The following is a 19,352-nucleotide window of genomic DNA, read 5'->3' as shown; positions in this document are numbered from 1 at the left end:
CAATAGAATACCAATTGAAATTTATAAAATATTTTTTGATTTTTTTCTACATTTTCAATATTAGATTTCAATTACAACACAGAATACACAGTGCACGGTGCTCAGTTTATTATTTTTGATTACAAATATATGCACTATAAAAATGATAAACAAAATAAATTGTATTTTTTAATTCACCTTATACGAGTACTGTAGTGCAATCTCTTTATCGTGAAAGTGTAACTTACAAATGCAGACTTTCTTTGTTTACATAACTCCACTCAAAAACAAAACAGTGTAAAACTTTAAAGCCTACAAGTCCACTCAGTCCTACTTCTTATTCTGCCAATCGCTAAGACAAACAAGTTTGTTTACATTGACGGGAAATACTGCTGCCTGCTTTTTATTTACAATGTCACCTGAAAGTGAGGACAGGCATTCGCATGGCACTTTTGTAGCTGCCGTGGCAAGGTATTTACATGCCAGATATGCTAAACATTTGTATGTCCCTTCCATATTTCAGCCACCATTCCAGAGGACATGCTTCCATGCTGATGATGCTTGTTAAAAAAATAATGCACCAATTAAATTTGTGACTGTACTCCTTGGGGGGAGAATTGTATGTCTCCTGTTCTGTTTTACCTGCATTCTGCATATATTTCATGTTATAGCGGTCTCGGATGATGACCCAGCACATGTTCGTTTTAAGAACACGTTCACAGCCAATTTAACAAAATGCAAAGAAGGTACCAATGTGAGATTTCTAAAAGTAGCTACAACACTCGACCCAAGGTTTAAGAATCTGAAGTGCCGTCCAAAAACAGAGTTACGAGGTGTAGAGCATGCTTTTAGAAGTCTTAAAAGGGCAACACTCCGATGCGGAAACTACAGAACCCAAACCACCAAAAAAGAAAAGCAACTTTCTGCTGGTGGCATCTGACTCCGATGATGAAAATTAACATGCATCAGTCCACTCTGCTTTGGATCATTATCAAGCAGAACCCATTATCAGCATGGAAGCATGAAGGGACAGATGAATCTTTAGCGCATCTGGCATGTAAATATCTTGCAACGCCAGCCACGACAGTGCCATGCGAACACCTATTCTCACTTCCAGGTGACGTTGTAAATAAGAAGCAGGCAGCATTATCTCCTGCAAATTTTAACCAACCTTGTTTGTCTGAGTGATTGGCTGACCAAGATGTAGGACTGAGTAGACTTGTACGCTCTAAAGTTTTACATTGTTTTATGTTTGAATGCAGGTTTTTTTGTACATAATTCTACATCTGTAAGTTCAACTTTCATGATAAAGAGATTGCACTACAGTACTTGTATGAGGTGAATTTGTTTTTTACAGTGCAAATATTTGTAAAAAAAAATAAAGATAAAGTGACCACTGTACACTTTGTATTGTGTGTTGTAATTTGAAACTAATATATTTGACAATGTAGTAAACATCCAAAAATATTTAAAATAAATGGTATTCTATTGTTTAACAGTGCGATTAATCACAATTAATTTTTTTAATTGCTTGACAGCCCTAGTTCTCCTGCATGAGAGTTATATAAGCTACAAAAAGTCTTAAGACTTCTCATGTTGCTTTCGTTACCTGAAAATTGAATAAATGACAAATACCTAGTGTCAGATCAACATGATTGGTGCTATGGCCCCAGGTTTGGAATGGTCACTAGGAAGACTCCCTTCAGTGTGCCAGACCCGCTAGAAGTCTTACCCTTTCTCCAAGTAAGCCATGTGGCTTCAATGGCTCCTTAGACTGGACCTCTGGGCCTTCAGCACTCTTGCTTCACACTGTGAGCTCTGTTCAGCAAGTCCAACTGAGACAGACGTCTCATGGAGACTTGTACACTCTTCAGGGATTAATGCATCTCACCGAGCATTTGCAGTGACACTCACACAGTGCTGTCAAAGCAGTAGGTTTTATTTGTTTATTGGAACACTGCATAGGAAGTCTTTAGGGTAGTATAGAGAACTGCAGGTTAAAGCATAGTCCATTCTGGTTAGGCCAGAGCTCAGCCAAGCTGTAGAGAACCCACTGGTTCAAGCTCTGTCTCTCTGTCTGACCTCCTTTGTTAGACTCTAGGTGAGTAGCCGTTATCCCCCACCTCAACCTCTCCAGTACTTTGATCTCGAACTTGGGATTGTTGTTCAGGTTCCCTAAGGAGAGATGGGAAAATCTTTATCTCTCTAGGTCATTGGTTGCTAGGTGTCAATGTCCTGGCAATTGGATTTGCCATTGTCTTCTCAGATGCTCCACTGATATGGAGACTAAAGCCCAGACAGCTAGGTGACATCCACACCTATGTATCTCAGCTTGTCCTGAAAGCAAACAGTCACTTTCCACCCACTGGGTAACAATGCAGCATATAGGGGAAACTGAGACACAAACAGGACTCATAAAAATGTTACAAAAAATTTCCATTGTGTCACACCTAGTCCTTATCATACAGTTTGCATACAAGTACCTTAAATACATACAATTTAAAATATAAAAAGTAATTGAGCGCACACACTCAATAAGAAAACCAAAGCTTTATGAGAAAGTTTACCAGTGGAGTTGCTGTGAATTGATACTTTTTATAAACTAGCAGTTACTGGCCTATCCAGGCATGTAGTTCTGGAATTGGGTTGTAACAGTTACCAGAAATAGTTTTTCTTAAGAAAAATCTTCTAGAAAATTTTATCCTATATATTTCAAGGGGCTTAATCTTGAAGTGGGCAGTGCATCTCAGTAACTCAGGAATTTGCAATATACCCCTACTCTAAGTATTAAGCTCCTGATCTTAAAAACATGTGTAAACTTCATATGAAATCAATGAGACTAGTTGTGCATGAAGTTACACTAGATATATTGTAACAAAATATCTGTGATTTGACTCTTAACTATTGCTTCCAGTTTGTGTTCGTCATGGTCTGTCATACTTTTCTGTTGAGAGCACTGTATTTCTGTTGCATACATCCCAAAACTTTGTTTTTAACAAAAATAAATTCAGAGAGGTAGGAAGAGGAGGTAAGATTTTGACACTGTGTTTGTTGGGCATGTAACTTTGTTAATGGAACATACATTTCTTTAAAGACTGCTACAGCTTTAGGAAATTCTTCCTGCCCTTTTCCTCCCCCTACCAGTCTCTTGTCTGATTTCTTACTCCTTTGATTTCATGCCCTGATTCTCTTAAAAATTCAAATACGCTATGCGTGAAGTATCCCCAGAACATTTCACAAATATGGCAAGATTTCCTTTAGCATTTTTACAAAACATGTGGCACTATTTCCCATAATTACCACTTTTCTTGCATTTTCTAGTGTCCCTGCTTTCCTTTTAGTTAAACATCAGTGATGAAGTCACAGTATGTACAGATCTGATTAATCTTTAAGAACATCAGAGTAAGGCTAAAATTACAGAAACAGATTTACACTCCATTTACCAGTGATGTACTAAATCTCAATATGTTAAAATGTTGCAGGAAATAAATAATTATGCTGATACAAGATGTTTTATTACTTTACAGTGAATTTTATGAATATCATGCACTGATGATGGAAGAAGAAGGAGCAGTTATTGTTGGGCTCTTGGTTGGGTTAAATGTGATAGATGCTAACCTGTGTGTAAAGGGAGAAGACTTAGATTCACAAGTAAGTGAATTATAAACTTCTTTAACCACCCAGTCTTTTGAAAGGAACTTTTAAAGAAAATGGCCAATGCTTTTATAGAGGCAGATGCATAGCTGCTTATAAATATGTTCCCATCTGTTCATCCATGACAATGAATTTTCTTTACAAAATTATTTGAAATTAAACACTTTTAGTGATAATTACTGAATTCCAAATTTTCATAGTTAAGTAGAATTGCCTTTTACTAAATAACAGTTCACTATTGAATCATAGGGGTAAGTTGTCTACAGTTGTTGCTGTTATTTACTTGTATTATTGTACTGCCTGCAGTGTGCTAGGCACTTATTAGAAGACATAATCTGTGCCTTGAAAATCTTATAATCTAAGATGACAAGCAACATACAACTGCCAATAAAAAAATGCATGTATATTTTATACATTTTTTAAAAATTACATAAATTCAAGTATCCCCAAATACCTCTCTACCCAGTCTTGGTTAGTTTGCTAATTTGTTGTAGGAGACAGGGTAGAAATGAGTCTTGAAGAGTGATTTGAAGGAGAAGATAGTGGCCTTACATATGAGTTTGAGTGGCATTCTGTGTGTAAGGATCGATGTAGGAGAAGCTGACAAATAGGGCATCATTGACAGTGAAGAAGGCTTGAGGTGATGCTGTCAGAGGCAAACTAGGATAAGTAGAGAGTGACAGTTATGAAGGGTCTTGGAAAATTAATACAAGAAGCTTGAACTTGGTGTGTAGAGCCCTGCAAATTTGTGGATATCTGCTTTATATCTGCAGACCATTTTTGCAGATCACGGATTGGATGTGGATACAAATTTTGTATCTGTGCAGGTCTCTATTGATGTGTTGGAAAAGAAATAGGTAGTGGGGAGAGGACTTAATGTGATCAGAATAATACGTATGGGAAGATGATCTCAGTATTTGTTTGTGGTATAGACTGGAATAGGGTGGTATGGATGTCAGGCCAGATTAAGGAAGTGGTGAAGTAGTGAAGTTATGAAAAATGAGGGCATGAACAAGAGTTTTAGCTGTGTGGACAAAACCTGGATTTGGGCACAACCTGGATATGGGGAAAAGAATTGGGGTAGGGAGCATGCTAGTGGTGTCAGCAGTGAAGAAAAATAGAAGGGTGTGGAGACGGTGGAAGATAGAGAATTCAGTTTTGACCAAGTGAAGTTTAAGCTGACAGCAAGACACCTGGGAGCCAGTCTGAGACAAGAGTCTGGATCCTGGGAGACAAATCCAGAATGAAAAGATAGATATGTCAGTCAAGAGTGTAAAGACTGAAACCATGTGAGAGAGAAGTGTGTATGGTGGGGTGCAACAAAGGACAGAGTCCATGGAAAGTGAGAGTAAACAGGAAGAGGGGGGACGTCAAAAGAAACAGTGAAGGAGCAATTAAAAGAGCATGAGGAGAACTAGGAGAGAACAGTGTTGTGAACGCCAAAGGAGGGCAAGATTTCAAGGAATCATTTATTCTCAGTAATTTCAAAAGTAGCAGAGAGATCAGAGGATGAAGGTGGACTAAGGGCCCTGAGATATGGCCCTGAAGAGGTTGCTAGAGACCTTGGTGAAGTGAAGAGGGCAGAAGTCTTGTTGGAGGGAATTAAGGATGGAGTCAAGGGAGAAGAACTCAAGGGAACGATTGTAAATTGCCTGTTCAATTATTTCTTCTTCTTCGGATTGTCGTTATTTGTGGTGTACTTCAGATTGTGCATGTGCTCCTTGCCCCCAGACTGGAGATATTTCTTCCCTAGCAATGTCCATTGGTCTGCGCATGTGCCCTCACACTCTTGTGCTTCGAACCAAGGAAATAAATAGGGCAGCCTGACCACTATCATCTTAGGCCTGGTCTACACTACGAGTTCCTTCATGTAACCAACAGCCCTCCTCCCCAAGTTCCATAGCCTCCTCACCCTAACTATATAAAAAACTGTCCCATAGCTTTGCAATCTCCCCCCTGGGTTGGAAGCGATCTCTGTAACTGACACAGACATTCCGTCTCTCCCTCCCTCCAACCCTGGTCTTCCTGTGATTGCAGGAGAGTATGACAAGAATCCCCAGATTTAAAAGCTGCATCAAATGCCCTTCCTGGTTACAGATTACCACGACACCTCTCTGTACTGCCACATCCCTTCCAGGTGCAGTATCTGTAGGTCATCACCAATATGTAGGGCAAGAATGAATGCTTACCCCCCTTCTGCTACGGACAGGCCCGGACCCTCCTGCCTTGTCCTTGAGGACTCGTAGCAGGCGCTGCTTCAGCGTGGGTAATTCCTGGGCACCCACAAGGCCAGGGTCCGCAGGTGAGACTGTTTAAAGCAATTCTTATAGCTACTTTTAATTATCACCTCCTTCTAAGGGAGGGCATATTCACCCACAAGCAGGCTCTGGCAGGAAACACTGCTGTTTTTTATTTTTGCACTTTACAGTTTTAGGCTTTTTTTAATTTTTTTTTATTTGTTTATTTAGCTAAGTGGCTACAAGCCAGCTCGGCTGGTCAAAGCCACTTTACTACTAGCTCCCTCCAAACCATTTTCTAACATTAGCCCAAGGTAATTTGTGCACTGCTTTACCGCGTTATATCAGAATTCATGTTATATCAGGTCACGTTATATTGGGGTAGAGGTGTATGAAATATAACTCTGAGGGCCTATTGTACTTATGCAAAGTGTGAGCCATTAATGGTGGTTTGGAACTTTGATGACTCCCATTAACCAGGACAATTGACTGTGGATGGCTCTGTTTGCAGGCAGGCCTTCCTGTGAGTCAGGCTGGGAGGAATGAAGGTTAGGGGTCTTACAGTGACATGTGATTATGTCACCTGAACTGGAACCCATCTTTAACCTGGTGTTTTTCCATTGAGAAGGAGGGGTGGGAACCCAGAGGGACAAAGGATTCCCGCCTTATGCAAAAGATATATAAGTTGGTGGAACAGAACAAAGGGGGCAGCCATCATGAGAAATCCCCTAGCTACCACCTGAGTTGGAACAAGGGCTGTACCAGGGGAATGGATTGTGCCCAGACTAGGAAGGCGTCCAATCTGTGAAAGAAACTCATTGAAACATCTCTGAGGTTGAGATTTTATCTGTATTCAGTTTTATTACTATATTAGGCTTAGATTTGCATGTTTTATTCTATTTTACTTGGTAATTCACTTTGTTCTGTCTGCTACTACTTGGAACCACTTTAATCCTACTTTCTGTATTTAATACAGAATATATTAATACCTGGGGGGGGGGGGGAAGCGGGCGGCAGCAAACAGCTGTGCATATCTCTCTATCAATGTTATAGAGGGCGAACAATTTATGAGTTTATCCTGTATAAGCTTTATATGGGGTAAAACGGATTTATTTGGGGTTTAGACCCCATTGGGAGTTGGGCATCTGAGTGTTAAAGACAGGAACACTTCTATAAGCTGCTTTCAGGTTAAGTCTGCAGTTTTTGGGCACATGGTTCAGACCCTGGGTCTGTGTTGGAGCGGATTGGCGTGTCTGGCTCAACAAGACAGGGTGCTGGAGTCCTGAGCTGGCAGGGAAAGCAGGGGCAGAAGTAGTCTTGGCACATTGGTTGGCAGTTTCCAAGGGGGTTTCTGTGATCCAACCCGTCTTAATGCCTATGTATAGTGCACCACCTGCCCTCCTTCCCTGCTATCTGGTCTGTTACTGGGAACTGATAGTAGAGAAGGAATTAAGATGACTGTGGTCTGGCAGCCCTCTTTATTCCCTTGGTGCAGAGCATGAGGAGAGTGCACATGCACAGACCAGATGGACACTGCTAGGGAGAAGTCTGTGGTCCTGATGTGTGGAGTGCATGCTCAACCTGATGTGTGCTACACATAGGGACAACACATCTCGAAGAACTCTAGTTTTACTACAAGGTGAATAACCCATCCTTTTGAGGTGAAGGGAAGAAGGGAGATGAAGCAGTAGTTAGGCAAGTGGGACAAAAGTAGTTTGTTTTGCGCGGATGGTGAAGATCAGATCATGCGTGCGTTGTGCTGGAAACAGGCAGTCAGGGAGGACATGAGAGTGAAGGTAAGGGAGGTCAGTAGTCAGGATGGGATAGGATCCAAGGGGACAGGTTTGAAGAGTTACAGACCAAAACTTTGACCTTTGTGACGGTGTCGGAGGAGGAAAAGTTGTGTAGAGAGGTGGGGAAAGAGTGGAAGGAAAACCGTACATCCTGTATGTTTTCTCTTTGAAAAAATTGACAGAATCTAGTGCTGATGGGAGCAGGATATTAGGGGTTCTTAAAGGAAGGCTAAGGTTGTGTATAAGCGGTTGGAATTATGGGAGTCAATTAGGATGGAAAGTCATGCAGTTTGGCAAGAAATACTGTGGAACTGAAGAAGGGGAGAACAAAAGTGTAGTGGAAGAAGTGTTAAAAATCTGTTTACTTAGAATGAGTAGGATTGCCATGTATTTAATAGAGTTCCAATAATGAGATATAAAGAATTTTTTTCCTATTTCTCCTTGGATGAACCCACTCAAATATAATAAACGTTCCTCCAAGAACCAAAAAAGATTCATTGAATGTTTTCATTGTGCTGCTACGGTTATATGATTCTAAACTTATCGTATGTATTGAAACAGAAAATTTAAGATTTTTGTTTTTCAAATAATTTCTTAAAATAAAGATCAACTGAAAAAATGTTAGCATTCATGTTTGCATACTCCAAGAAAATGTGTCAAGGCTGGATCGCTCTTAGAGAAGTTGGACTAACCGAGGTTTTGGTAGTTAAATACATATAAAGGCATGAATAACAACATAGTTTATTCCAACATTATTCATTCTAGGTTGGTGTGATTGATTTCTCTATGTATTTAAAGAATGAAGATGATATTGGGAGTAAAGAAAGGTATGTTCTGTCAAAACACCTTGGATTTTGCATATGAAGTTAAATGATTTGTTGAACATTTTTAATATTTAGCATATTTATTTTATTGGTTTAGATTTCTAAAATGCACTAAACAATTTTGTGCATAATAGTTTTGTCTCTAATCCACTGGACCACGTTCCTTCAACCAATTAGTTGACTTTAAAATGGACTATTTTCTTTAAGTTTACACTTGCTCACAAATTTTAAATATAAATTTACATTTATTTGCAATAACGCAGTATCAGTTTTTGTCACATAGTACTTATTACAACACAATATGATTGTAGAGATTGTTGTTTTTGACAATAAAATCAGGCCACTTCCGTGTATTTTCATAGAATTTTTAATATGTATATATTTCATATGCTTATAGAAGATACATCTACATTTTTGAATGTATAGACAAATGTGCTTGCTAAAAATTAATTGCCTTCTCTCTTTAGAAATGTCCAGATTGCTGCAATTTTGGACCAAAAGAATTATGTAGAGGAACTGAACAGACAACTAAAGTATGTATTTATTGGGGTATGTGTGTCAGTCCAGACTTCCTCCAGGTTAAAACACATCTTTCTCCCTCTGCTCCTATATCATAACGTTGGCAGGACAAAAGTTCAGGGGGAAAGATTAAAAATCCTTCTTACTTAGTCTGAGGATGGAGAGAAATTGGCAGACATATATTCTCTCCTGAGGAGACTGGAGGAGAGGAGTCAAATGTCAGTTTGTTGATTCGATGGCTAGGCCCCTTTTCCTTTTGATCTGGAGAACAGGAAAAAAACAAACAGGGCAGAACTGAAAGTTCTTGAACTACATTGTGTTTACAGGACTCCACAGGAACAGGTGACTGCGCATCTCCAGAAAATCTTTGGCCTTACAGCATGTGATGTGTGACCACATCAACATTCCACCCTAGCAATGTGAGAAAGTTATGATTGCTCAAGGATTCCATAAATTATTTCTCATGCCAACCTCCATGGCACTTTGATTGTGGTTGTAATGTTGTGGATCAAGTCTGAATAGGAGGAGAGCAACAAAAATGATTAAAGGTCTAGAAAACATGACCTATGAGGGAAGATTGAAAAAATTGTGTTTGTTGAGTCTGTAAAAGAGAAGAGTGAGAGGGGACATAAGAGTTTTCAAGTACATAAAAGGTTGTTACAAGGAGGAGAGAGAAAAATTGTTCTTTTTAACCTCTGAGGATAGGACGAGAAGCAATGGGCTTAAATTGCAGCTAAGGAGGTTTAGGTTGGACATTAGGAAAAACTTCTTAACTGTCAGGGTGGTTAAGCACAGAAATAAATTGCCTAGGGAGGTTGCGGAATCTCCATCACTGTAGATTTTTAAGAGCAGGTTAGACAAACACCTGTCTGGGATGGTCTAGATAATATTTAGTCCTGCCATGAGTGCAGGGGACTGGACTAGATGACCTCTCTAGGTCCCTTCCACTTCTATGATTCTGTGAATGGTTTGGTGGACCCTGACCATAACTGTGTACACTGGAGATCTAGAAAGAGAGCTTTCTAGAAAGAAGAGTTTCCCAACAAGTAGCTAGTGTAAGTGGTACTTTGTACCGAGGAGATAGCTTTTTCTAATGCACATAAAATTGGTATTTGGACAGATCCTGATTTGAAGGCCTGTGAATATGCTGCCTCTTCACAGGAAAAGTAGATGGAATTTAATTTAGATGGAGTGAATGAAGCATGTGATAAAACAAAGAGAGCAACTTTCTCAGGAACTGATTTCCACATGATTGTTGAGTTCAGATTTCCAATATTAGGTATAGCAGAGGTTAAAATATGGAATATGATGGAGGTAATATTTTTTTGATTAGTGAAAAAAGGGATTAAGGATCACTTCTTCTGGTAGCACCTTTACCATTTTACCATACAAAATCAAAGGATGGGAAAAGATTTTCAGATTATATTTTATTTTCATAAACATTTGACGTGAAATATCCATATCCCATATAATGTACTATCAAAAACTTCTTTTATTAAATCTTTACTCTTAAGAGCAGAACCTATTGGGACTTGAGACGAGCCTCTGTTCTGATTTTGGGAAGTACCATTCTTCCATTGCTGAAATCCCCCAGCAGAGTGTTGCTGTGTAAGGCTTAGGACTTTCATTGTCCAGCTATGCCGGAACGACAGGAGACACAGGATTTGGGTTTAATTAGGCTGTAACTTTATTCTTAAAATATCTGGGAGTACCTAGCAGATACAATTGTACAGTGCAGGTAATTCCATGATCATTTCCTTATACTCAGAGGCTATTGTCATCCGTCCCTCTTTGCCATCCTGCAGCTGGGACCCTGCCACTGCCCCCTCTAGATGAGTGTAAAGGGGGCTGTAAAGAAGGGGGGATTTGACTCTCTGCCATGGAAGTTGTAGAAGTCCCTTCCATCTTGTCCCCCCTCACTTTTAAAGCATGCCTCCTTTAAATCCTTTACCCATCCATTTTTTATCTGATCCTTATCCATTCCAACAGAGTACCTTCACCAGACATCTACCACAAGTTTCCATGAGTTGCAACTTTAAGGGCTAACCCCCCTTTTTTACCCCAGTAGATCCCCAGCTTGCTGTGGAGAAGGTGAAAAACCCACCTCGCCTAGGCCAATCTGGCAGTGAGGGAAAATTCCTTCTCAGCTATCTGTTCCCCTCCCCCCCCCCCATTCCTCCCTAGAGAAGAGGGGACTGACTGTAATGCCTGCAGCGGATCATGACAAAACTTTGTATTATAACTCCTTCCATGAGTGGGACGGTAACTGGGGCACTGCTCACCTGGTCCGATTAAAGAGGGCCCTCTCGGAACTTCCCTGCCTATGAATACTTCCCATTTCTTGTGGTCAGCTGTGGGGGAAAGGAGCAGTGTCATCCCCTTGTCAACTTGATCCGGTTGTACCGTTTTCCTGCTTCCTATCTGGAAAAGGTAATCCGCTTGGGGTCAGGGGCTTAAGCGGGCAATGGCCCCCTTTCCACCAGCCTGCCATACAAGCCTCATTCCTGCAGTTAAAGGGGGCAATTTTCCTTTTCCGTCCAGCTGAACAAAGCCTCCCCTCCCCCAGCTTAATGCACAGTGAGGATGTTCACAGTATTGCTGTGTAAAGGAAAAAACTACTGCAACAGAAGTTAAAAATATCTATAGAAGCTAAACTGAAACTATATTATTTCAATCTCTATCACATTGTTATTTTAAACATCAGTAATGTGCTTGTTGATTATTATTTATTATTTGTATTGCGATAGCAACAAGATGCCCCAATTAGTAGTGAGGCCCCATTCTGCTAAACACTGTACAGACACCTATGAATTCTCTAATAGGAGGTATGAGACAATAAATGGGATATAACAATTGAAAATGGGGGAGGGCGAGTGAGTAGAATTGCTGCAATAAGACCAAGTGAATTGATCGGTTGCCTATGTTTATAACTTGATGATTTCAAGATATTTAAAAAAAAATACACACATGCACATGCCCCTTTCTGTACTGAACACCCCACAAACTAGCTGCTCCCATGCACATATAAATAACAATCAACCCTCCATCTAGCCATTGATTATATCAATTGGGAGTCTTCTATAGGCATCATAGTAGAAGTAGGTTTGGAGGAAAGAGCACTTGTCTTTACAGACTAGGTTGGGGATTGTTCGATGCATAAAAGTCAGCTTTGGAAGATGCTTGTGGGAGAAATTGGCAGTCAGACAGTGGAGGAGGCTTAGTGGGAGGGAGAAGCTATGTAAGAGATGAGCAGATAAGTAGGAAGGGACACAGCTGTGAAGGGCCTTAAAGATAAGAACAAAAAGCTTGAAAATAATGTGGTGGGAAAAGGAGGGCTAAAGGAGGGATTTCAAGGAGGAAATGATATGAATAGAATGATGGAGAAGGAAAATGATTTTAGTAGCTGTGTTTTGAATGGACCTTAAGGGGGAGTGGAGGCCAGGGAGAAGTAATATGCAGTAGTTAAGCTGGGGAAGTGCTGAGAATCTGGACAAGAGTTTTAATTGTATGGAAAAAAAACAGACAGAGCTTTGGAAAACACATCGAGGACAAAGCAGCAAAATTTGGACGCTGTGTGGTTGGGAAGGATGAGGGAGCAGTAGTCAAAGATGACACCCAAATCATGGGCTTGAGTGGCAGGGATGTTGACAGTGTTGTCAACAGTGACCGGCATTGCAGGGAGGAGAGCGTATCACATAAGTATTCATTAAAGAGAGATAATCTGTAACATTTTTAGAAATAATTTCCAACTGCAATGATGCAGTCCTGTTGGCTGTTGCCAATAAACTTAGTGCTTGGCATAAAACTTTTTGTGTGTGTTTGTATGAGTTTTGGTGTAATACTGAATATTGATTTCTTTATTACTTTCAGTAGCACAGTCAGCAGCCTTCATACAAGAGTTGATTCATTAGAGAAGTCAAACACTAAACTAATTGAAGAGGTATTGTTTCTTAGTAATGTGTAATACTATTTTTTAACCAGTGGTGAACATGTTTCCTTTTTTCCTCCCTCTACAAGTACAGTCTAATTAACTGTACTGAAACACTGCCTAATATATTCAGCTACATTTGACTCAGTCTGAAGAAATAACACAATGGTTGCTGGGACTTGTGGTCAGCTTTATCCCAGGGGACTATTGGATTAGTAAAATGCTGTAAAACATTGCAGTTTCACAGCAGGATTTAAGAGTGCATAGAAGAACCCTATCTTAAATGTGCTGGGAGTTGCTGTCAGTTCCATTTTGTGGAGACCATTGAGTAAAGGCATTCTTCAGACTACCAATCCACAGGAGAGCTAGATCTAGTTGAGCGGACAATGTATAACTGTCTCAACTCAAGCCAAAGGACTCTTTTTCTAAAAGCTCATTCACAATATGCAGGTATAAGTTTGTCTGCCTCTCTGTGCCAGGTTTTTTTGTTTTTTGTTTTAACATCCCATAGTTTCCAATCTCTTAATACTTGAAGTAGATAATATATTTGGGATTAGGAGTGGAAGATCAGTTTTTCCCCTTATTTCTTACTTGCCCTGAAAGAGAAATGGGGGAAATGTGATATTTCTACATTTAGCAGTTGAGGAGGCTGTTAGTTTATTCTGGATGTGAACAAATCCAGATAATGAACAGAATGTATACTGCCCCTTCCCCCCGACCCATGTTTCTTGCAATCTCTTAAAAATCCTCTGCTCTCCCCATAGTCTACCCCTTCTGACAAGTCTTCTGCCTAACTCCCAGGATTAAGTAGGGGCCCAGAAATACTCTGCTGAGGCCTTTCTTTATTCTGTCACACTGTAGGACTTTCCTGTCCTCAGTGTCCCAGATTTATCCTTCCTTACCCAGGAAATTTGCTTGTGTAAGATGCTGCATAATGCAGCATACAGTATACCTGAAGGTTCATGTTGAGAAACTACTTAAAAACAGAAAATATATCCATTTAACTTGAAGTATATATAAGAACTTTAACAAGGGGGAAAAAAGGAAGTATGGATACTTTAGCTAGAATAGAGTACCACTGAAAAGCTGTTCCTCTGTACAAGAGATGTAAAATAAAAAAGATGGTCCTAATTTAGATTTATTCTCACCTCAGTATGTGACTCCTACTATAAATGGTAGTTGTGCATGCACACAAAATAGATCTCTTATTCAGCACACTATGAGACTAGAGTAAGCAGTAATGTTAGCTATGTACACATTAGAATAATTTTGGTTTTTTTTAGTGTTCACAAAAATAGTCATACACTTTCTCTCTTTTTTCCCTTTTAGTTAGCAATAGCAAAAAACAATATAATTAAACTTCAGGAAGAAAATCATCAGTTAAGAAGTGAAAACACAATTATTTTAATGAAAACACAGCATCACCTAGAGGTATGTGAATTCAGTATAATTAAACGTTACCTGATTTCTTATCATTTGAATGTTTTATGTTGGCAACTATAACTCAGCAAATAATTGAACTGCCTTAAAACAATTTTATGCAAGGAATAGACCTATGTGATTTGTTACATTTATGTCTGATGATAAAGTTTATCTAAATATTGTAGGAATCAATCTAGATTAATTTATTATTCTAAACAAATTTTTAGGATTTTTTTCCTTACGTTTTGCTTTTGATCTTTGAGATTTTACAACTTTCTGTTTGCAGTGGTTAAGGTAATATTTTACTGTAAAACTTGTCAGAAAATAATTTGTGTGTTGGACTGGGATATTGTACATCCTGTACTATTCTGAACAGTCATTATGAATAATTTTAGATTGTTATTGAAAAATATTTCTGGATAACCTGGAGACCCCTATATCAGTGATATTTAAATAAATGGGTGAATTAAATGCTTCTGGGGTTACTCAGAGACCCGGTGAAATATTGTACCACAAATTACTCTTCTGGGCCTCAATTCAGCAACATACTTATGCACATGCCTAATTTTAAGCATGTGAGTTGTCTCCTTCCGGTTAATGGGATTACTCTCATGCTTAAAAATTAGGCATGTGCATAAGTAACTTGTTGAATCACAAGTCTGCAATAAGTTCATTTAATTTTCAAGGTTTATGTTTTTAAGCTAAAATGTAATTCTCAATTTAAAAGTGATAAATACATAATGTAGACAACCTTGGATCCTGTTGGTTCAGTGTGTGTATTGTTCTTACATAGTCCATTGTGAATGTAAGCAACTTTTCTCTCTACAAATTTGTTACATTTAATTATAACAATTGTTATATTTGTAATGAAAACCAGATACATCTGTAATTTCTGCATAGGTAACCAAAGTGGATGTTGAGGCAGAGCTTCAAACATACAGACACTCCAGACAGGGTCTGGATGAAATGTACAATGAAGCACGCAGACAACTTCGAGAAGAATCACAGTTACGACAAGTGAGTGCATTTAAAATGTGCTATGTAAACCTCGACAAGATAAACATTTACTGTCTCTTTAATACATTATTTGACTATTTCTATCTTTATATTTTTTCCAGGGGATGTGTGCTGCTAGTAATCTACCACACTTTTTCTCTAACCTCATGAAAAGGTTGTTTCAAGTTTTTGACAACTTGGAGCCATTATATTAGTATTTCTTTAACAGTAGTGTCACTAAGCATAATTAGGAAGAATTTAAATTTTTGTATGAATAATGTGTTGGATTTTAGCAGCTATGTTAATTTCAAATGTTTAGCCATCATCAGTATTTTGAATAGGTTTCCTATATGCATGCATTAAATGTTTTTTCCAAAAGTAGGAATACTTATTGTTTTTGACTTTTTTTAATGTTGTAAATAGAAAATTGACTCTTTTATTCTTAAAATATTATTTCACTTATAAGAAATTATGCAAATTATCATATTGCATAAAATGAGGTGGCTTTTATTAAGGTACAAACAAATGAACACAAGTCACCAAATGCATGACTGAGTGTAATGTTTACATAATATTTACAGTATCTGTTTTGCCAAGTTTCACAGAACGTAGAGATTTGTGAAGGTGAAAATCCAGTACTGCAGGACCTGCAGTGTCGTATCTTAGTTTTGCATCAGAAATACTAGATAAAACGTTGCATAGCTATTTACAAAATCTGTGTTGCCAGAGTATAGGGTTGCCAATCCTCCCGGATTGGCCGGGAGTCTCCTGGAATCAGACTCAATCTCCTGGTTGCCATTGAAAACAATCCGGGAGATTTTAATAGGCCAAAAATCTGGTTGGTGGGGGCGGCGCAGCAGGGCTAAGGCAGGCTCCCTTCCTGCCCTGGCTTGGTGCAGCTCCCAGAAGTAGTGGCATGTTCCTACGGCCCTAGGTGCAGGCAGGGATGGCCGGGGGATCTCTGTGTGCTGCCTCTGCCCCGAGCGCCAACTCCACAGCTCCCATTGGCCAGAAACGGCAGCCAATGGGAGCTGTGGGGGCGGTGCCTGCAGGGATGGGCAGAGCTGCCTTGCTGCCCCTGCCTGCGCCTAGAGGCTGCAGGGACACCGGAGGTAAGTGCTGTCCAGCCAGAGCCCACACCCTCTGCCACTGCCCTGAGCCACCTCCTGCACCCAAACTCCCTCCCAGAGCCCACATCCCCTCCTGTATCCTAATCCCCTGCCCCAGAGCGGAGCTCCCTCCCATACTCTGAATCCATTGGCCCCAGCCCAGAACCCGCATCCCCTCCCACACCCCAAACACCTACCCCAGCCTGGTGATAGTGAGTGAGTGAGGGTGGGAGAGATGGAAGGAGGATGGAGTTGAGTGGGGGGTGGGACCTTGGAGAAGGGGCATGGTAGGGGCGGGGCGACAGGGCAGGGGGCGGGGCAAGGGTGTTTGGGTTTGTGCAATTACTTGGCAACCCTAACAGAGTATAATATGTGTTTTTGTGCAACTTGTAGGATATAGAGAATGAGCTAATGGTCCAAGTTAGTATGAAACATGAGATAGAACTTGCAATGAAGTTGTTGGAGAAAGACATTCATGAGAAACAAGACACCCTCATAGGCCTTCGACAACAGCTAGATGAAGTTAAAGCAATTAACATAGAAATGTACCAAAAGCTGCAGGTAAAAGAGAACTTTTTTAAATTGTTGAAACCTCTTTGAAGTATAAATGTAAGATGTGTGTGACTTTTGAAATAGTGCATGCTACTCATGACATTTGAAACAGTATAGCAATAGAAGAGTATTTGTTTCAGAAAGCTGACAGTCTTTCATCCCTATGTTAAATTCTTGTTTTCCTAGTTTTGCTCATTGTCACTGCTTTTTTAGCTCAGCTCTCTACTTCTACCCTCTTCCTCTTTCAGAATAAGATCTTCGTGCTACCTGTATAAGTTAACTGCATTCACATAAGGCAGGTTTTATGGAAGTCATTTTAAAGCATCACTGGGATGTATAGAGGACTGAAGCACAAGTGATCATCATGGTACTGTACATAGGGAGAATGAAATACCTGGAGTTTTGTGCTCCATTTGGGGGACCATATTAGAAAGAACAGTGAAGGAATTGTAAAAAGTAAAGGAAGATAGTGAAGTGGTTAAATGGGCTTTGAGAGTTATAACTGTGAAGATCAATTAGGAAAATTGGATTCATATTAATTAGAAAAGAGACTATTAAGAAGGGATATAACATTCTTTGCAATGCCACAGAAATACTTCTGAGGGTAAGAGGCTCCAGATTTCATAGTTCACAAACTGCAGCTAAGAAACGACCAAACACCAAGGAAATTCAAGAGAAAGTACTTTGTGATAATTTTAACGTGTGGTAATTTTCATGTGTGGAACAAGTTGTCAAAGGCAGGAATAGAAGTTAGTTATGACCACTTGAGAAAGTGCATATGGAAATGACATCACACAATGCAAAGAGTAGACAAGTAGATGCATGGACCAAGATGCCACTGTCCACTTCTAAATGTTGTGTGTAGAAAGCAAAACAGGAATAAAGATCTGTCTTTAGTAAAATAAACTGAGACAGAATAGAAAAAGGCTCTTCAGTATTATTTTTGGTGTTTATGCAGAATGTCTGTCAGAGATCTGTAGTTTTTCTGTTTTAATGTCTGTTTTGAAACTTTTGTGTGGTGATATTAACTGGATTTAATGACAATATTGTACCTATATTTAGACCTTGAAGCAGGGATGTTCACAGTTGTCAGAGGCTGGTTAAAATAATGTTAAAGTAATCAACTATATCAGTAAGTAATTTTAGCTGTTGTTCTGGTACAGACCTAAGGCCTTATCGGTGCCTACCATCTTGCAGGATTGGGCCCATGAAGACCTCAGTGTGAACTAAAACTAATGCTTATAGGTGTTGTTGCTATGGTTATAATGAGTTATTTAGAAAAAAATTAGCACTGAATTATAGTAGACTCACAAAAAAAGATATTTAAAAGAAATAAACTGAAAAATGTATATTATTTCTTAGAGTGTACATTTGTAAAATTCCAATAAAATGCAAATATACTTTAGATTGAAATTCTATACTTAGATATTTTTCTTGAATATTGCTTTTTTTTTTTAGATGGGAATGTTTTAAAAACAAATAAGCAAACAAATCCCAAAGCCATATTACAAATATTTTCCTTAAGAGAATGAACAAAAGCATCAAAAATATAGTTTAATATAAAACCTGCTTCAGTATTAATCTGTTTAATATAGGTTTCTGAAGATGCCATGAAAGAAAAGAATGAAATAATTGGTCGACTAGAGGATAAGACCAATCAAATTACTGCAACTATGAAACAATTGGAACAAAGGTACAGCATCCATCTCTATTTTACTTACTTTTCCACATTCATTCCTCCTCCCTTACTGCATTCCCACACAGCTGCCACTGAAACTTAACTCTCAGTAGGAAGTTTTAAAGAAGCATCATCTTTTGGAATTGCAACCGATGTTTTACCATTGCGTTTCAAACACATAGATTTATTTTTTGATGTTGTGAAGGCCAAGACTATAACAGGGTTCAAAAAAGAACTAGATAAGTTCATGGAGGATAGGTCCATCAATGGCTATTAGCCAGGATGGGTAGGGATGGTGTTCCTAGCCTCTGTTTGCCAGAAGCTGGGAATGGGCGACTGGGGATGGTTCACTTGATGATTACCTGGTCTGTTCATTCCCTTTGGGGCACCTGGCATTGGCCACTGTTGGAAGACAGGATACTGGGCTAAATGGAACTTTGGTCAGACCCAGTATGGCTGCTCTAATGTACTGTAAGAGTGAAAAAATACAGCCATAAACCAAGGCTTTTTATCTCTATTCTCTTTCACCATTCACTGTTGCTGGCATTCTGTGCCTGCACCCAAGGTTGTTCTTTCAGCTACCGGGCTCAATGATGGCCACTTCAGAATTCTGATTCATTATTACCTCTGTTATATTTTAATGCTATTCAATAAGGATTTG

At 39.3% G+C, this 19,352-nt stretch overlaps 1 protein-coding gene across 15 annotated transcripts in view; it reads left to right on the top strand.

Annotated features, from left to right (window-relative positions):
- RUFY2 (RUN and FYVE domain containing 2) overlaps positions 1-19,352 on the top strand; it is a 64,167-nt gene that overhangs the window by 11,468 nt on the left and 33,347 nt on the right. For 14 of the 15 annotated variants that reach the window (XR_010589492.1, XR_010589490.1, XR_006176039.2 and 11 more), the window contains exons 5-12: positions 3,507-3,630; positions 8,429-8,490; positions 8,955-9,020; positions 12,877-12,946; positions 14,264-14,365; positions 15,257-15,373; positions 16,855-17,022; positions 18,609-18,706. Coding sequence is in view for 10 of the 15 variants with exons in the window: in XM_065553471.1 (XP_065409543.1) it covers positions 3,507-3,630; positions 8,429-8,490; positions 8,955-9,020; positions 12,877-12,946; positions 14,264-14,365; positions 15,257-15,373; positions 16,855-17,022; positions 18,609-18,706 (807 nt within the window). In the remaining 5 variants the exon portion in view is untranslated. The remainder of the gene's footprint in view (positions 1-3,506; positions 3,631-8,428; positions 8,491-8,954; positions 9,021-12,876; positions 12,947-14,263; positions 14,366-15,256; positions 15,374-16,854; positions 17,023-18,608; positions 18,707-19,352) is intronic. The other variant, XM_042856955.2, reaches the window with a different exon arrangement.

The sequence above is a fragment of the Chrysemys picta genome, chromosome 7 (assembly GCF_011386835.1).
Source record: "Chrysemys picta bellii isolate R12L10 chromosome 7, ASM1138683v2, whole genome shotgun sequence".
In the NCBI taxonomy this organism is placed as follows: Eukaryota; Metazoa; Chordata; order Testudines; family Emydidae; genus Chrysemys; species Chrysemys picta.
Note: the sequence above shows the minus strand (reverse complement) of the source record. Positions and strands in the feature narration are given on the sequence as shown.